The following is a 19,603-nucleotide window of genomic DNA, read 5'->3' on the forward strand; positions in this document are numbered from 1 at the left end:
AATTTATGCAGAAATATACAGAAGTATACAGAAGTATACAGAAGTATACAGAAATATACAGAAATATACAGAAGTATACAGAAATATACAGAAATTGTTTTTGCTTTTGAAAATTAAACCTTGCAAGTTGCCGTCTGCTCTAATATAGCTCACGTAAGTTTACATATTTTTTGTAATCTTCACTTATTTTTGTGATTATATTAAAAAAAATTGAAACAAATCATAAATTACTAAAAGTTGGAGTGTGCATATAAATATATACATTTCCCAGGCAACACATAAAGTCTTTTTTTCATTGCAGCGAAATAATATACCTATTGCTTAGCGTGTTTGGGAAGGTCCCATTTTTAATTGCGCCTAGTACAAGTAATTTTTCGCTATTTTTTATCACTTTTTCCCCCCTATTTTCCCCCCTATTTTTTATCATTTTCCCCCTATTTTTATCATTTTTTTCCGCCATTTCTTGGCAGAATGCTGAAGAAGGCTCTGGTTGGAGCGGGAGGGCTCGGCATGATATCCGTTGGAGGCGTTTACCTACTTAAGGTAAACTTTCACAAAAATATGATTGATAAGGATGTAACATACAAGTATAGTCCAATTGGTAATAGATCTGAAATGATAAACAGACTAAAAACAAATCAGTATGATATATTAATAATTGGTGGAGGAGCAACCGGGGCAGGTTTAGCTTTAGATTGTGCAACAAGAGGAATAAGATGTGCACTAATTGACAGAAACGATTTTTCAAGTGGAACTTCTTCAAAATCGACTAAATTATTACATGGTGGTATTAGATATTTAGAAAATGCAGTAAAGAAATTAGATATATCAGAATTATATTTTGTTTGGGAAGCTTTAGGTGAAAGAGCCCATGCAATGAAAATTGCACCGTTTATGTCTCGACCTGTTCCGATATTAATGCCTATATATAAATTATGGCAAGTTCCTTATTTTGCATATAATATAAAAATATATGATTTATTAGCTGATTTAGTTTGTTATTTTGATAAGGGAGTACCCAATTCTATGTATATACAAAAACAAAACACATTAGATCAATTTCCTTTGTTACATCAAGATGAATTAAAAGGATCTTTGGTATATTATGATGGGCAACATAATGATGCACGAATGAATTTAAATTTAGTATTAACAAGTGCTATAGATAATTATGTACCGGGACAAGTCGGAGCTACTATATGTAACCACATGGAAGTTATAAGTTTTATAATGGATGAAAATAATAAAAAAATAATAGGTGTTAGAGCTTTAGATAAAATTAATAATAAAGAAATTGAAATATATGCAAAAGTTATTATTAATGCTACAGGACCACAAGGAGATATTATTAGAAAAATGGCAGATGAAAATAGTAAACCCATGATTCAAGTATCTGTTGGATGTCATTTTATTTTACCTAAATGGTATTCATCTAAAAATAATGGAATGATAATACCTAAAACAAGTGATGGTAGAGTATTATTTTTATTGCCTTGGGAAAATAATACAATTGTTGGAACGACAGATGAACAACGACCTTTAGTAGATAATCCCAAAATTGCTAAAAAAGATACCGAATTTTTAGCAACTGAATTATCTAAATATATTAATGTTTCTCCAGAAGAAATAAAAAATGATATTAAAGCTGCTTGGTGTGGATTTCGACCTTTAGTTCATGATTCAAAAAAACAAAAAAAACAAAAAAATAATAATGATCAAGATGAAATTACAACACATGAAATATCAAGAAGTCATGAAATTATTGAAGATGAAAATGGGCTAATTAGTATATTAGGTGGAAAATGGACTATATATAGAAAAATGGCTCAAGATACACTTGATTATGTTTTATCTAAACATAGTGATAAGATACAAAATAAAAATGAATGTAGAACTAAATTTTTAATGTTAATTGGTAGTCATGATCAAAATGGAAATTTAAATCACGAAGATTTAACATTTGGATGTAGTAAATTAGGAAAAAAACTTGTTGATACATATTCAGAAATTGATTATGAAACAGCTAATTATTTAGTATCAAATTATGGTTATTTATCTGAAAAAGTTTGTGAATTAGCAAAAGAATTAAAACTATTTAACAAAATTGATCAAACAAAACCATATATAGAAGCTGAAATTGTATATGCAAGTAGATATGAATTTGCTAATACTATTTCCGATGTTATTGGAAGAAGGTTTAGATTAGGGTTTATTGATACACATGTTTCAAATCAAGTTATACATAAAATTGCTAATTTATTAAAAGATGAATTAAATTGGTCTAAAGATCAAATGAACAAAAATATCGAAGAAGCCAAATCATATATCGATTCATTATCTTTAGAATAATAAATTATTATCATATTTATAACATAATATGAATATATTATGTATTTTAAAATCAACTTGATTCTTTCTTTTTTTTTTACAACTTATTTTATATCACGCTACATTTATATGCACACGCTATATTATGTGATGTTTTTATTTTGTAGTAACATTCAATTTTATTTTTTTTTTTAATTCCATTTATACTGACGAAAATGTTTCGTTACATAGCGCATGTTTTTATACGAATGTATTATAAACTCGATAATTTTTCACAAAATTTGAAAAAAAAGAAAAAGAAAAAAAAAGGAAAAAAAAAAAGGAAAAACATTTCGGTTAACTTTATCAAATATAATCCCTTGTTTTATTTTTATTTTTATTATTATTTTTTTTTTTTAACTCTTTAAAATGACGATAAAAAAATAGACTGAAATAGTTGCTAAGTTGGGCATGTGCTATATACCAAACTTGAGTATAAATTACAAAAAAATAATAAAATAAATATAGATGAAATATATTAATATTTATACACATACAATGCTAAATATAATCGTTTGCTACTGTACTGAAATAAAACCACTTCCAGTATATTTCTAATATGAAAAGTGAAAAAAAAAAAAAAAAAAAAAAAAAAAATATACATATACATATATATACATATATATATTTATTTATTTACATTTACAGCAAAAACGAAACAAATATATTTTTTTTTTGAATAATATAATTCCAGATATTTATACAAGATCTCCTCTTGGTTTTACCCAATTTATTTTGTGTTCAGGAGCTTCTAAATAAAAAAGTTTCATATCAAGACGATATTGTCTTAAAGCATCAAGCCATAAGTATGCAAAATATAATCCAACTGTCATATATAAAATAAATTCTCTTAAACACATTGTTACATTATATTCTGCTAAAACCTTTTGTCTATATGTATACCAAGCTGATTGCCATTTAATATTTTCTTCGTGTTTTATTTCTTCAGCAGATCTATATGGAACTGGAATTTTTTTTCTAAATATTTTTAAAGGTTTTGCAAATTTATAAAACATTTCTTGATAATCATCATAAGTAAATTCTCCTTGTATTAGTTTAGTCATATATGGTTTTAATTCAGCAGTATCATCACCTAATTTTTTTAAAAACATATAAAATTGTGGAGGAACATAATATGTATGTTTTATATTTGTTGATACTTCAGGAGGTATACTGGCAGGTATTCCAAATTCATCTCTTGGAATAACATCACAATCATTTTCCCAAAATGGTTGCCAACTTGGCCTATCATAAGTAACAATAAACATCATAGGATATCCATATCCTCCTAATTGCCTATTCATATGTTCTCCTTCAAAAAATTTATCTTCTTCATTATTACCATTTTCGATGTAATTATTTTTGTTTAATTTTGTAGTTGTATTACTAACTATATTTCGATAATTTATTAAAAATGGGTTATTTATTTTATTACATTTTTCTTTCTGAATATTCATATAATGTAAGTTTGAATTATCTACAAATAAATTACATCTTTTATAAAATGATAGTTTTCTTACACTAGTATTATGTCCTATAGAATTGCCAATTATTTTTTCATAACAATTCTTTAATACATTATTTCCACGCATCGTTATCATTATTTTTTTTATTTCTTTTAATATATCTGTATATTATAAATAGATATATACATATATATAATCTTTTATTTGTTATTTGTTGTTACATATGTTAAACCAGACACTTTCATTTCGTTCCTTATCTCTCGTTAAAAGAGAAAAATAATATAGAGGATCGATTTATCACACACTTGCTGCGTTGTGAAATATCTGTATACTTCTTTTGTGTCACTTTTTGAAAACTGAGTCTAAATTAAATCAAATCTAACACAAAAAAATGCGAAAAAAATTGAAAAAAAATGTGAAAAAAAAATGTGAAAAAAATGTGAAAAAAATGCGAAAAAAATGTGAAAAAAATGTGAAAAAAATATGAACAATATGAACAATATGAACAATATGAACAATATGAACAAATACAAACGTTTGCATATCCTATATATACACTTTTTAGGAACAATATTGCAAATTTTACGTTATTACGCATTTTTTTGCATAAAGATATATTTAAATAAAATGACAAAAAACACATTTCTAAAATTAATATATCTTTTACATCAATTTATTCTTACCACTAGTTGACACAACCTACACTTTTTTATTATGGCTATATGCATTAATACATTCCTTTTGTACTTTTATTAAATATTTAACCGTTGCATATATTTTTTTTTGATGATTTGTATACCCATAAATGTAAAGCGATTAAAACGATTAAAACGATTTAAACGATTAAAACAATGTAAAACGATGTAAAATAGTGTAAAATATGACTAATACCGCTCAAAATAATTACATTTCTAAAAATAAATAAAAAATATATAATAAAAAAAATAGTGTAAAAAAAAATGATTTACAAAATGCGTGCGCATATGTAAATATTTATTTTTTTTATGGGTACTGTTTTAAGTTTTTTCCATTAACCTATTTGCAAAATATTTAGTACACTTGCAATTTGTTTTCTCGAAGAGTGTTAAAAAATTGGAGATACATAAAAATGATAAATAAAAAAAAATTAGGTATTGAAAAGTAAGATAGTGAAAAATAAAATAATGAAAAGCTAAAATACCAAAACACACAATAAATATGAATAATACACTTGGAGGAATATCGTAAAGGCATTTTAAAAAAAAATATCCTGATTTTTTTTTCCATTTTAAGATTTATAATTATTAAGCAAATGCCTTTTTATTTTAACTATAAATACGTTAAATGACAAATTCCATTTTTTAAGACCGCATTTTATAATTATATTTTTATCATAGTTTTTATATGCATTTCTTACCCTTTTTTTGAAAAGCTTTATTAAAAAAAAAATGACGTCAGCCCCAGGATTATCTTTTGCAAACTTGACCCTTATGCTGGATTTGCCACAACTACCTGCCATTTTTTTAGTTAATATAAAAAATAATGTCAAAGTTTTGACGAACGAAATTAAGCAAAATATTACCCCAAGCGAAGATATATTTTATCCACATAATAGAATTAATTTACAAAATAAAAAAATTAATAAAATGGGAAGAGTACGGAAATATAGCAATAATGAAAGTTGGCTGTTTGGAAATCCATTTTAGCTAGTTATGAAAAAAAAAAAAAAAAAAAATATTTTGTTTTATTTTTATACTATTCAATGATTATTTTATTTAATTTTTGACACATGGAAATAAGAATCGTTAGATTGTCTATTCTATCGTTTTACATCAACACTATTTATTAGTAAAAGCATTTCAAATAAATCCAAGATATAGAAAAATAGACGATTGAGTGTAACTTCATCATGTGGATATAATCAGCAGTTTTACACCAAACAATCATATTTATAAAATGGTTTATTTTTATTTTTTTTTTATTATTTTGTTGTTTTATTCTACCACTCCAATTATTTTTCCATTTTTTGATAAACCTTTTCACATTACCATGAAATATACCATTTCTTTAAATAAGCAACAATAGAAAAATATATATTACATATATATTGAAAGTAAAAAAAGACATTATTTACAAAAGAATAAGTAGCAGTTCGCTATACGACAATCTGAGTCGCATGTTATGAATATTTTTATTTTTTATTATTTTTTATTATTATTTTTATTATTTTTATTATTTTTATTATTTATTATTTTTATTATTTTTATTTATTTTAATTGTTTCCTTTTTTATATAGCTATAAAAAAATGAGAAAAAGCTATTATATAACCTAACAATGTTGCACACAGTAATACTTTAAAGTAGGTAATAATTGAGAATTCATATTTTTTATTAGCACATATTATATATCCATATTTTATTACTTATTATTATAATGTTTTTAAATGTATTTTTATATATTATCCAAAAAAATATATAAACTAATTTAACATATATACAAACAGAACAAAATAAAAAAGGGTTGTCACATATTTTATAGGAAATTTAAAGTATACCCCCAAAAAAAAAAATTATTTTATTTTACATAATATATGTTTTAATACTTTTCCTTAAAATATTTATTTTAAATAATATAGAATTACATATTTAAAAAATTACATATTTAAAAAATTACATATTTAAAAAATTACATATTTAAAAAATGATATTTTTTTTTTTAATAATATACCATAATTAGTATGCTTCTTTTTGCGGAATTATACATATAGTACTTGTAAAGTTCCTATTTATAGCATATAAATAAAAAATGCAAATTTTGTGAATTATTTTACTAAAAAAAAATATTACCACAGAAAAAAACTGATTATACATTATTAATTTATTTGCTCCTTTTTAATAAGAAAAAATGCACGAAAATTATATTTAAAAAAAAATCAAAAAAAAATCAAAAAAAATCAAAAAAAATCAAAAAAAATCAAAAAAAATCAAAAAAAATCAAAGTATTATGTAAATAACATACGAATGTAAATGCTTAAAAGTGAGGAAATACAAATAAAGGAAAATACTAAAATAATAAAATGATAAAACAATTTGCAGTTATGATAACCTTGATAGGGCTAACATCCCTATTGAAATGTGGCCACAATGTTTATTTATGTAAGCTAAATAAAAGTTAATATATATACATCCTTTGTATAGAAGCAAAACTGAATATACTATTTTGTATTACCTAAATAATATATTACACTCAAATATTTTTAAACAATTTTTTAATTTTCTTAAATAGTACTTAATAATTTTAAACTAGGAAAGGATAACATAGAGGATTTTATAATTCCAACACCAGTTAGCTATAAAAACAAAATGAATAATTTTCTATTTAATAATATTTTATTAACCTAACTTTATATTATACTTTTTTTATAGCTAACAATTCAAACAATTCTATGTGCTCTCATAACCATATATGGTGGAAGTAGATTATTTCTCAGTTTTAAAAAAGTTGATGATATGTCAAAAGATTTTGACAATAAGTATGAGCAATAAGTGATATATATCTGTTTATTATGACTCAACTTTTGCTCTATTAGTTGTCTGCATTTTTTCTTATTTTTTAATTTTATCGTTAATTTTATCGTTAATTTTATCTTTAATTTTTTTTTAATTTTTTTTTTTTGTAGCTCTTGGGATGCAGCACACATACGGAAAAGCTTCCGTCTAAGCTACAACAGGAAATATTTTATTAAGGATTATATTAATGAATTTTTATCTAAAAATATTTAAAATAAATATTTTAGAAAATATAATTTTTTTACAACTAAAGAAAACGTTATCATTGCCCCATTTCAAACTTTGAGTGCAAACTTATTTTGTGCACATATTTAACATCAATCGGAACAAGTTTGTTAATGCTTTACAACGTTTTCATTTCATTTCATTTCTTTCACTTATTTTCTTTTTTTTCATTTCTTTTTTTTCATTTTTTGGTACCCTTTTTAGTGCAAAAGTCGCACTATAATGATGTTGGTTATTCTTTTGTGCGTCAAAGTATGTTTTCGTTTGTCTACATAATTTGGGCATTTTTAATTCAACCTAGCTGTTTCAATATTAACCCATTTCAACATTAACCCATTTCAATGTTAACCCATTTCAACATTAACCCATTTCAATGTTAACATGTTTTAATATGGCTGATTAATTGGTTGGTATTCTTACTGTGTTAGTTATGAATGTATAAACAAATTTACATGCACCGCAAAAAAATATATATTTATGCATCCTCGAAAAGTAGGGAAAGGCCAGCAGACACTACTATATATATATGTATATATATATATATGTATATTTTTTTTTTTTTTTTTTGTTAAATATGTCAGCATGGATCCTTTGTGAAAAATTTATAAAAAAAATAAACGAGATAAAATGAACTAAAATATATTGCAGTGTATATAAGTTTTGTATATAGTACATAAAGGAATGTATAAAAAAAGATAGCTAAAATGCTAAAGGAATAACTCAGAAAAAAAAAAATAAAATTAATTAATATATGTATCACTCACGTAACTACTTCTATATACATAAGCAATCGTCGAAAAAAAAATGTGCATAAAAACATAAGATTTAATACGAATATGTAGTAGTAGTAGTAGTAGTAGTAGTGCAATAATTGGGGTCAAGTTTATTTTGTTTTAGCTTTTTCTTGGCAAAGAGGACAGACCTATGATATACATCACATCGTCTAGACATAAATGTGGCCAATGTGTAGTCAGTGTGTGGCCAATGGCGTATGAAATGTTAAACGCCGCTTCTTTGCCTAGGGGCACATTTGATTATATCGTCAACTCTCAAAATCATTTCGACTGCTTCAGTTGCTGATGTTATTTGTGAAAGTTTCGAATTATAAGATTCATATATTCCTAATTCCATAACATTTCCTACATCTCCTTTGTTAATATCAATACCAGCATATTTATTTCCTTTTGTATGTTGTGCACGTATTTTACTAACTATTTCTGAACTATCAAAACCACCATTATCTAATATATATGTTGGTATCTGTCTTAAAGCTTTAGCATAAGCTTCAATTGCTAAACTTCTTTTTCCTTCAACTGTTCTTGCTAAATTATCAACAGCATTACTCATTAACATTTCTGAACAGCCAGCTCCTAAAACAATTCTATTATCTTTTAAAGTTTCTGAAAGAACAGCTAAAGCATCATGTAACGATCTTTCACTTTCTTCTAAAATATGAGAAGATGCACCTCGAAGTATAATAGTACATGCACCATTTTTTTTACATCCTGAAAATCTGATTAATTTATCTTCTCCAATCATAATTTCTTCAATTTTTTCACAATATCCTAATTTTATATTTAAACCTTCTTCAAAAGTTGATGCAATTTCAGCTCCTAAACAATTTGCTAATCTTTCCATACCATCAAAATCACTATGTTCTATAGTCATAACATTATGTTCTCTAAAAATTTGTTCAGGATAATTATATATTAGTTGCCTATTTATAAATACATTACAACCATGTGAAATTATATTTTCTACTTTTTTTTTCATTTTTAATTTTTCTTCATTTTCTAATTCTTGTATATCTTCAAAACTCTGTACATTTACTTTAGTTCCATATATTTTTACTTTATCTGTATCCATAGGGGTATTAGCAATCATAACATTACAATTTGTTAAGCTTTTAGGTTGATTTATTCCTATTTTTTTTTCTAAAATAAAACCATCTTCTAAATAAGATTCTTTAATTGTTCCTCCACTTTTTTTTATTATATGTATTAAATCTAAATTCAAATTATCTTTTATTCTCATAATTGCATTAACAGCTAATTCTGCAAAATGATTTTTTTCATGAGTTAATAATTTTGATGATAAAGTTGTTCTAGCTATTTTTAATAAATCTTCTCTAAATACATCTGAATGTATATCATGACGAAAACAAGATTCTTTTAATGCTTCTCTAGCTGATTCTAAAGCCATACGAAAACCATCACAAATTATTTGAGGATGAATTTTATTTTCTATTAAAATTTCAGCATTTCTTAACATCTCAGCTGCTAAAACAACTACACCTGTTGTTCCATCTCCACATTTATTATCTTGTTGCATACTTACATCTACTAATATTTTAGATACTGGATTATCTAACCAAACAGATTTTAGTATAGTAGCACCATCATTAGTTACAGTATGTTGATGATTTCGTGATCCTTCTAAATTTAATGGAGTTAATATTTTATCTAACCCTCTAGGTCCTAATGTACTTTTTACTAAATCGCCAACAGCAATTGCTCCAACAAATCCTTGCAATCTTGCAATTTCTCCTTTATCTTCTTGAGCCCCTTGTTTCAATACTTCAGGTACAACTGTATTCATCTATAAAATAAAAAAAAAAAAAAAAAAAAAAAAATAAAAAATAAAAAAAATAAAAAAAAAAATAAAAAAAATAAAAAAAATAAAAAAATGAATTAACATATACATTCGATATAAATTAGTGAAATATTTATGTAATTGTACTTTCCCTTTCTACTACACACGACATTGAAAATATTCATATACAACGATTCAATCAATAAAAAAGAAAAGTGTACATGCAAATTAAGTCCCCACTTACCATTTTTTCAAATTTGTGAAATATAGAAAAAGTTGAAAAAAAAATTGAAAAAAAAACTGAAAAAAAAACTGAGAAAAAACTGAGAAAATACTGAGAAAATACTGAGAAAATATTGAGAATAGAGGAGAAAAAAATGAGAAAAAGTTTGCTAAATAAACTTTTATAAACAATGTTCTTTAATTTTTTCTCCTTAAATTAGTATATCGATTTGTGTAAATTCCAAGTTTAATTTTGTTTTTTTTTCTTTTCTTTTTTTCATATATAATATATTTAATAATTTTTTAGAAAAAAAATATGTATTATATGCATGTGGTATATGCATAGTATTTTCCCACTGACATGTATATATATGCTTACCCAACGGAATAGCAATTTTTATTTAAAAAAAAAAAATAAATAATAATAATTTTTTACAAAGAAATTTGTAATAAATATAATAAAAAAATATTTACATTTCTATACATTTTTTTTGGTGTACATAGTTATTAAATCGATGGACTTATTTACTATTTTTTTATTTTCTCTTATTACGTTAAATATTTCTACACATAGAAATAGGAAAACCTCCCCAAAAAAAAAAGTACAAATGTTGACAAGTTATAAATATCTTTTAATTATAGTCATATAATATTTTTTTTTTTTTAAATATAAAATAGTTTATAAATAAATCATAATTTTTTAATATTATCATATAAGATTTAATTACTTAACATGATATATTTATACAACAATAGTAACAAAATAAAAGTAGTGTACTACATATAAAAAAACGGGAAAATTTATATTTTCCATTTTTATACTTTTTAACAACTAGCCAAAATTAACATTATATATTTTTATTTGTTAAGAAAATATTATATCAACCTAAACCCCAACGTTTAAAAAAAAAAAAAAAAATTAACCTTAATAAGATTGGGTTATTTCCATATGTATAACCTATTGCTGGACATGAGATATGAATACGCATGTCTTCATAAAAATTGTTACTATAAAATGTTACTATAAAATGTTACTATAAAATGTTACTATAAATTGTTGCTATAAAATGTTACTATAAAATGTTACTATAAATTGTTGCTATAAATTGTTACTATAAATTGTTACTATAAATTGTTGCTATAAATTGTTGCTATAAATGGCTAGTATAAATGGCTAGTACAGAAATATATTTCATTCTCAGTTTGGTGTGTGCAAATGAGTATATATGATATGCCATTAATTGTACGCCTATTGATAGTAATAAAACATACATAAAGAATGTTTATGCAAAATTAAAAAAATAATATATCATGTATTATATTCAAAGTTATCCTTGCTATTTATAAAATAATTAAAAACATGTAAAAGCTATATTTTTATAAAATTTGTTAAAAGCTAAATTATAAAGACGACCTAGTATAGTTTAAGATACTGAGAAATATATGTACATATTTTTACAATTTTTTGAAATAATTTACCAACACATTTATTTTATAAATAAACAATTTTTGTATTTATTTGTTCTTATGACATTAAAAAATAAAAAAAAAAAAATAAAAAAAAAATAAAATATAATACATATTATTTTTACATTAAACAAATCTACTAAATATTGTGTCCATATAATATAGGTAGAAAATAAGTTAATTTCTATTATCATTTTTATCGTAAATATTATCTTAATTTTTATTTACTATTGTATGTTGATAAAAATTACACTTAATGTTATAAAAAATAATAATTATATATTACTATATAATAATAAGCCTTTATTTGCTCTATTATTATCTATATAATTGCAATTATAATTATAATTATTTTTTTTAATCTTTTATTTTATTATATCTTTTTTTTCAACATCCAAAAGTATGTATACTCACCAAAACTATAAATAAATTGGGGTACCGTTGGGGAAATTTTTTTGGAAATAAAAAGTAACTTAAAGATATAATATAAAAAAAATAATAAAAAAATAATAATAACAAATAATAGCAAAATAATAATAAAATAATAAATATAAATATCCATGTGCGCATTAATATATTATGTTAATTTTTATACGCATTACTACCCAACTCGCAATTATTGCATAGTATAATTAATAAGCAATTCATTACCCTTTATTTTTTTTAAGGTAAAAAATGTATGTATATATAATATAGTATATAATATATAACCACTTAGTAACACCCTTGGCTTTAGCTCGTATTTCTCAGTACATATCTAAATGTTTGGCAATTTTTATCTTACATATGTATAAAAAAAAAAAATATATATATATATATATGTAATATTGTATATATTTTTGAAGGTATTATTTTAATATATTTTTTTATGTAGTATGCTCTCACATCAATAAAAAACAAAATTTGTAGATATACGCAAAATTAATATATTTTTTTTAAATGCATATATATATATATATATAGATTATAATTTTTTGAAAAAAAATATAAGATTTTTTTTTTTTATTTATAATAAAAATTACAACGAACAAAAATACAAAAAACATATTTGTTTTAAGTATTTACAAAGTAAAATTATATTTTATGAAAAATTAATAATATATAAATTTTAATTTAACAATATCATTAAACCAACATGGGATCAGGTAAAATTTACATACAAAAACATCTTATATATATATATATATATATATATATATATATATATATACATATATATACGATTTTTAAGGGACTAAGAGTTATTTTTTATTCAGCTATATATTTGTATATATTATATGCATATTCATAAAAATTTGACAAGCTGTTTTATTTGCATCGTATATATTATTGGAAAGAAATAAATAACGCAATGAAAATGATAACTACGAAACGATAACTACGAAATGATAACTACGAAATGATAACTACGAATGATAACTATTTAAAAAAATTGTCCCTATATATTTTCCCCTTGTATTTTATATGGAAAATACTCCAACTCTTTCTTCCCTCAATATATACATAATGTTATAATGCCTAGCCTGTACATAATTGTAGCTTCATATTATGTTTATATTTACCATTTTTTTTTTTTTTTTGTTAACAGGAAAACCTAGTGGATTAAGGTCAGCAAGAAAACTCCGAATAAGGAGAAGAACACAAAGATGGGCAGACAAGGGATACAAAAAATCTCATTTAGGAACTAGATGGAAGTCTAACCCATTTAGAGGAAGTTCTCACGCTAAGGGAATTGTTGTTGAAAAAGTTGCTATTGAAGCTAAACAGGTAAAATAAATGATTTATGCACAAATATATATGTACAAACTAGCTATTTTTCATAAAAAAAAAAATAATACATAATTAGCTAGCTCATTTGAAATAAAAATATAACTTAATAGTTCCATTTGTGTTTCATAAGCTAAGTATACAAAATAGCTCGTGAGTCAAAAAATGGATAAAAAAATTGCAGAAATTAAAAATATGTTAATTTTTATGATTTATTTATGCATAAAAATAATTTAGTTCTTCAACAACACATTATATCATATTATATAATTATTATGAAATTGATCAATAAAATATGTACTACCTCAATTATACACAATGAATATTCTATGATTATATAATAATATTTAATACTTTTTTAATATTTATATTAATTACTAAATTATTATTTCTTTTTATAGCCAAACTCTGCATACAGAAAATGTGTTAGAGTACAATTGATAAAAAATGGTAAAAAAATTACCGCTTTTGTTCCTGGAGATGGTTGTTTAAATTTTATTGACGAAAATGATGAAGTTTTAGTTTCAGGATTTGGTAGAAGTGGTCATTCAGTTGGTGATTTGCCTGGTGTTAAGTTCAAAGTTGTTAAAGTAGCAAGAGTATCTTTATTAGCTTTATTTAAAGAAAAGAAAGAAAAGCCAAGATCATAAGGCTTTTTTTTTTTTTTTTTTTTCTTTCATTCCCATCACTTATGCTGTGCAACATTTGCATATGAACAATGTATATATAAACATACTAATATATATTTTTTTCAAATTTTTTTTTTTTGCTCTTCTTCACAAACGTGTGTTTTATAGCTATATGTGCAAATGATTTTCTATGCTATTTATATTTCATAATTTTTGGAACATTTTAAAGAGATACCTATTTATGAATCACCTTATACATAATAAAAAATAACGTATATATTCAATTCATTGTAGAAACATAAAAATAGAAAAGTAATAAATTGTGTAAATTTTATTACATACGTAGATTGGTTATTACCAAAATGGGTATACATATGACAAGGGTTATAGTTCCGAATTGGTACACACATATATATAATTATATTTTATTCCCTTCTTTTTTAGTTTCTAAAATGTGCCGATTAATATTGTATGCATATCAATTAGGCCCCTTTATATGGTCACATAAATTTTTATGAAGTTTTTACGACCAATTTTTATGAAGTTTTTACGACCGATTTTTATGATAATTTTGTGTTATACTATTTTAAAATGTCGTCTTTTTTCAAAAGTGCAATAATTATATACATAATATTTTGTAAAAAATAAAATAAGGAAAATTATGAAATAAGAAAAAAAAAATGTATGCATAATATACATTTTTAAAATGTGCATATTATTAATATATTTATATCAAAAATAACGATAATGCGCATGTACATACATATTTTGCATGAATTGTTCAGGCAGCTGCAGTTGTTGGTTTTTGTGACAAAAGAAAGTCTCTTTCAGCAGATTCTTCACCAAAATCTATAACTGCAACAGAACTTGCTCCAATAATTTTTCTAGCATTTCCTTCTTTATCAACTTTAAATAATCCTGACCATTGTCCTAAATCTTTACTATCATTATCTATCATAAATAATGGGATTTGTTTTTCTGCACATAAAGCAGTAACTAATTTTTTATAGGCAGGTTCTGAACAAACATTTGATAAAAAACAAACTTTAGCTTCTTTAGATTCAATAGATTTTATTACTTCTCTTATTCCAATTTTCAATCCATCATGTACTAATGCATTCTTTATGACCTACATATATATGAACATAAATTTTTTATTTTATTATAATTTTAACAAAAGTTATATGCATATGTATCATATGTATCATATGTATCATATATATATATATGTATCAATATTTGAAACACTGAGTAATGAAATAGATTACATGTTTATAAGCAATAATAACAAAATATGTTTATTATATAAACATAGATATACATATATTTTTTGATTCATATTTATAAATTATTAATATTACCTTTTGTATTGCTGTTACATTATCAAAAACAGCTTTTTCTTCAATAACTACATTATTATCAACACTCTCTGCGTCAGCCATTTTTATTTGTTTTTTTTTTTTTATTAAAATAAGTAAAATAATTTGAGAAAAAAAGTAAAATAATTTGAGGAAAAAAGTAAAATAATTTTATTATTATAAAGAATTATACAAAATAAAAATATATTATAATATGTACATAATATATTTGGTAAATTAACAAAAAATTGTTAAAGTGTTTTTATTATTTATTATTATTTTTTTTTTTTAAACGCACAAAAAGTATATATTATGGGCTTTAATTATTAATCCCTTTTTAATTTAATAATATCAAAAGAAAAAAATATATTCAGAAAAAATATAAATAACTATGCATACATAAAGCATATTAAAATAAAATCCTTAATAATAATATAATTTTTTAACTATATATATATATTATGTATGTATGTATGTATGTATGTATATATCATCTTATACGCTTTCTATACCTACTTTTTTCTACGCATTGCCAAATACCACATCATATATTATAATATTCAAATTTGCCAAGCTTATTCCTTTTTAAAATAAATTAAATATTTAAACCTTAATACATTCGTACAATTTGAAATAATTCACGAAACGGTTTGTGCCAACGTTATTCTCAAAAATATCTTTACATGTATGACTATAACTTAGTAAATGCATATTACTACATATTACTACATATACATATTTACTACATATTACTACATATTACTATACATTACATACATACAATTTTTATGTTTGCTGCATTGCATACCTATAATGCCATTAGTGCACAAATAGCTTATTACGTATAAAGGTACATAATAATATAATATTACATATGTTACATTTCCCCCTTCTTAATTTATGGGAAATAAGAAAATAGAGCCTTCCAACCAAAAATTATTATTAAAAAAAATTAAGTAACAAGTTTGTATGCACATTAAATGGTTAAAATATATGCATATATATGTATATTTTTTTTTTTTTTTTTTTTTTTTTTTTTTCATATAAAATAAAAAAAAATAATTACGATTGTAATAAAATAACTAAATTTTACGCATTTAAGTTTGGGCATTAGGCTTAGAGTTTTCGAAACACGACCAAAATATGTAGCCTATGAGTTCTAGATATGGTCATAATATTTTGATGTGCATATCTACCCGTTGCTTGTTTGTTTGTTTGTTTGATTGCTTTTTATCAATATATTTCATACAGGTTTCAAAATTGTAGTTTGAACTAAATATACGCAAGCACAATAAATAATAAAAAAATTATATAAATGATAAACATCTCTCCCATTACATGTACTAATACATATATGCAAAGGATATGAAACGAAATCATTCATATTATGAAAATATTTCCAGAAAAATATAAGAAAAATAAATGCATTAAAATTAAAATGATGTTGTAATCTTTAATTTAAAAAAAAAGATAAAAAATTTTATTCCAAAATAAAAAGTTTTTTTCTTGGGGCATATATAATTGCTTATATGGATATATATATATTTATTTGTTTTTTTATTTTTTGTTTTTTATTTTTTATTTTTTATTGAATTTATTAAATCATTCGACTAACCAAATCATTAATATGTTCTTCTCTGTTTCCCCAATCTCCTGGTCTTGGTTCATTAAATCCATGGCGTTTTGCCTTGAATCCTTTTTTGGGTGGTTTTAGTTTAAATGCCCATAAGAAATTATTTACTTTTTTAAAAACAGAACCACAAGTATATATTTGATAGATCATATCTTCAATACCATGTACATTATATTTACCTAAGTGTTTTGAAATATCTTCATTATTTTGAATTTTTTTTCTAGAATATCTTCGTACTTTACCATCTTTTATATATCCTCTTTTATATATTAAGTTTCTAACAGTAGACAAAGATGGATATCCATATGTGACATATGGTTCAACTATTTTTAACATTTCTTTTGTAGCTTTATTAACTTTAACAAACACACCATTATGTACTTGTAATAATCTTAATAAGCGAAATACACTCTTCACTTTTGGTGGTAATTTATTAACACCCTTTAATCTTATTACAAAAACAACTTTTTTTTCAGCTTCTCTATAAAAGCAATTATTTTTTCTAGCTTCTCTTTTCAACTCTATTATTTGCCTCCTTTCTTCTTCATATTCTTTTTCGTACTTCAATGTCCTTGCTCTTAATTCAATGCGTTTTTTCTTGTTTTCCTAAAAAAGTCGTTAAACAAATGGCCGTCATCACTATTATCACTATCACGACGAACACTATCACTATCACTATTATCACTATCACGATTATCACTATCACGATTAACACTATCACTATTATCACCATTATCACGATTAACATAACATGTAACTTACCAATTTTGTTTCCTTCAATTTTTTCATAATTCTTTTTTTTACTGCTGCAGCATTTTTAGCTCTCTTGGCCTTTAGGGCGGCCATGTTGTTTCCTATTTCATTTTCTCCCTTTTCTTCATATCTATCCTGTTAATTGTAAAAAAAAAAAAAATATATATATATGAAACAATACAGTCACAACATGTTTATATATATATACATATCCATGGGCACAAACATAGCATTATATAAACATTTTTATGTTGGCTTGTCTGTTTATCCCCCCCCGAAATATATATATGTAAATAATGGCGTGTATATATTATATACACTTTAAATGGGGAATATATAATAATTATATGTATTTTATTTATATATATATATAACAATGGAAATGTAATACATATTTATATATCTATTAAATGCGTTGTTTTATTTATTTAGTTTTATTTTATTTTTTTTGATTTCTTACTGCCATCGTTTATATTTTTTTGATATATATTTTTCATAAATTTGTTAAGAACAAAATGATTTATTTGGATATCCTCTTCTTTTTGTGAAGATTTATTAAAGATATTTTCTTTATCTAAAATTTTATTATTTTGTTATGTTTATTCAAAATATTTTTTTTTTTTTTTTTTTTTTTTAAATTATATATCTATGAATTTTAAAAAACGGGAAAAAACAAACAATCAAAAAAATTGTATATTAATGCTAATTTTGTTAGTTGAAAGAAAATAAATATATACAAAATTAAATTATATGTATATATAGTTTTATTTTTTTTTTTATTTTAATACTAAATGCATCACCATAATTTACGACCTGCATATTATATATATCCCATTTTTCCCCCTTATTTGATATTTACCACACCAATATGCTTAAATTTTTTTGCTTAAGAATTATGCTTATATTTATTATAAAATAATTTGTATATATATAAAAAGCATACAATATTCCATTTATAAATAAAATTTATTGTATATAATAAAAAGTGCCTTAAAGATACTTTCCAAATTCAACAATGAAATGTAGAGTATTATTAAGCAATATTTTTTTTATAGTGCTAAAATATACCCATTACATATATATATATATCACATAAATTACTATAAAAGGGAATAATATATAATCCAATAATAAATACATAATAAACAATATACCTATTTTAAATTAAGCCGTCAAAAGAATATCGTGTATTTATATTTGTATTGAATATAAGCCATATGATATAGGGGGAGAAAACAAAAAAATATTCATGCGTAAAATAAATATTTACTATAAAATAAATAAATACCTACATATTTATTATACATAAATAAATATATGTAATATTTTTTTTTTTTTGTAAATTAATTTTTATTACTTGTTCATAAATATTATACTCAAACAATTTTTTTTTGTTCATTTTGGATATAAAAAAAAAATTTTATTTTTAAATATTTATTCTATAATTTATTAAAGTTATACATAATCATTTATATAGATCAATATATTGGTATAAAATATATTTTACCCCCCCAATTACATATATATAAGTATTACATTTTTCGAAATATCCAAGTTTAGCCTTGTAACTAAAGC

The 19,603-nt window shown here is 22.9% G+C and overlaps 8 protein-coding genes and 1 non-coding gene across 9 annotated transcripts; 5 read left to right on the forward strand and 4 right to left on the reverse strand.

The window, feature by feature from the left end:
- Positions 1 to 471: 471 nt before the first annotated feature.
- Positions 472 to 2,349, forward strand: PY17X_0407000 (FAD-dependent glycerol-3-phosphate dehydrogenase, putative; the record flags this gene model as incomplete). The annotated part of the gene is made up of 1 exon (XM_720646.1): positions 472 to 2,349. The coding sequence occupies one exon, from the start codon at positions 472 to 474 to the stop codon at positions 2,347 to 2,349; it is 1,878 nt and encodes a 625-aa protein (XP_725739.1).
- A 716-nt stretch (positions 2,350 to 3,065) lies between these two features.
- Positions 3,066 to 3,968, reverse strand: PY17X_0407100 (cytochrome c oxidase subunit ApiCOX35, putative; the record flags this gene model as incomplete). Its single annotated transcript, XM_723824.2, has 1 exon — positions 3,066 to 3,968. The coding sequence occupies one exon, from the start codon at positions 3,966 to 3,968 to the stop codon at positions 3,066 to 3,068; it is 903 nt and encodes a 300-aa protein (XP_728917.2).
- Positions 3,969 to 5,260: 1,292 nt separating this feature from the next.
- PY17X_0407200 (ATP synthase-associated protein, putative) lies at positions 5,261 to 5,518 on the forward strand (the record flags this gene model as incomplete). The annotated part of the gene is made up of 1 exon (XM_723825.2): positions 5,261 to 5,518. One exon carries the CDS (start codon positions 5,261 to 5,263, stop codon positions 5,516 to 5,518), a length of 258 nt encoding a protein of 85 aa, XP_728918.2.
- A 1,371-nt stretch (positions 5,519 to 6,889) lies between these two features.
- Positions 6,890 to 7,595, forward strand: PY17X_0407300 (ER membrane protein complex subunit 5, putative; the record flags this gene model as incomplete). The annotated part of the gene is made up of 4 exons (XM_022955059.1): positions 6,890 to 6,968; positions 7,099 to 7,157; positions 7,239 to 7,345; positions 7,493 to 7,595. The coding sequence occupies 4 exons, from the start codon at positions 6,890 to 6,892 to the stop codon at positions 7,593 to 7,595; spliced, it is 348 nt and encodes a 115-aa protein (XP_022811540.1).
- A 1,011-nt stretch (positions 7,596 to 8,606) lies between these two features.
- PY17X_0407400 (T-complex protein 1 subunit beta, putative) lies at positions 8,607 to 10,446 on the reverse strand (the record flags this gene model as incomplete). Its single annotated transcript, XM_022955060.1, has 2 exons — positions 8,607 to 10,205; positions 10,444 to 10,446. 2 exons carry the CDS (start codon positions 10,444 to 10,446, stop codon positions 8,607 to 8,609), a joined length of 1,602 nt encoding a protein of 533 aa, XP_022811541.1.
- A 2,577-nt stretch (positions 10,447 to 13,023) lies between these two features.
- PY17X_0407500 (40S ribosomal protein S23, putative) lies at positions 13,024 to 14,305 on the forward strand (the record flags this gene model as incomplete). Its single annotated transcript, XM_022955061.1, has 3 exons — positions 13,024 to 13,033; positions 13,477 to 13,655; positions 14,057 to 14,305. 3 exons carry the CDS (start codon positions 13,024 to 13,026, stop codon positions 14,303 to 14,305), a joined length of 438 nt encoding a protein of 145 aa, XP_022811542.1.
- Positions 13,767 to 13,906, forward strand: PY17X_0407600. The gene has a single exon (XR_002696552.1). It is a non-coding gene; the product is annotated as a small nucleolar RNA snoR03 (small nucleolar RNA).
- Positions 14,306 to 15,065: 760 nt separating the features above from the next.
- On the reverse strand, positions 15,066 to 15,726 carry PY17X_0407700 (40S ribosomal protein S12, putative; the record flags this gene model as incomplete). Its single annotated transcript, XM_721171.1, has 2 exons — positions 15,066 to 15,413; positions 15,646 to 15,726. 2 exons carry the CDS (start codon positions 15,724 to 15,726, stop codon positions 15,066 to 15,068), a joined length of 429 nt encoding a protein of 142 aa, XP_726264.1.
- A 1,513-nt stretch (positions 15,727 to 17,239) lies between these two features.
- Positions 17,240 to 18,494, reverse strand: PY17X_0407800 (60S ribosomal protein L7, putative; the record flags this gene model as incomplete). Its single annotated transcript, XM_022955062.1, has 3 exons — positions 17,240 to 17,881; positions 18,038 to 18,163; positions 18,489 to 18,494. The coding sequence occupies 3 exons, from the start codon at positions 18,492 to 18,494 to the stop codon at positions 17,240 to 17,242; spliced, it is 774 nt and encodes a 257-aa protein (XP_022811543.1).
- Positions 18,495 to 19,603: the final 1,109 nt, after the last annotated feature.

The sequence above is a fragment of the Plasmodium yoelii genome (assembly GCF_900002385.2).
Source record: "Plasmodium yoelii strain 17X genome assembly, chromosome: 4".
Taxonomy (NCBI): domain Eukaryota; phylum Apicomplexa; class Aconoidasida; order Haemosporida; family Plasmodiidae; genus Plasmodium; species Plasmodium yoelii.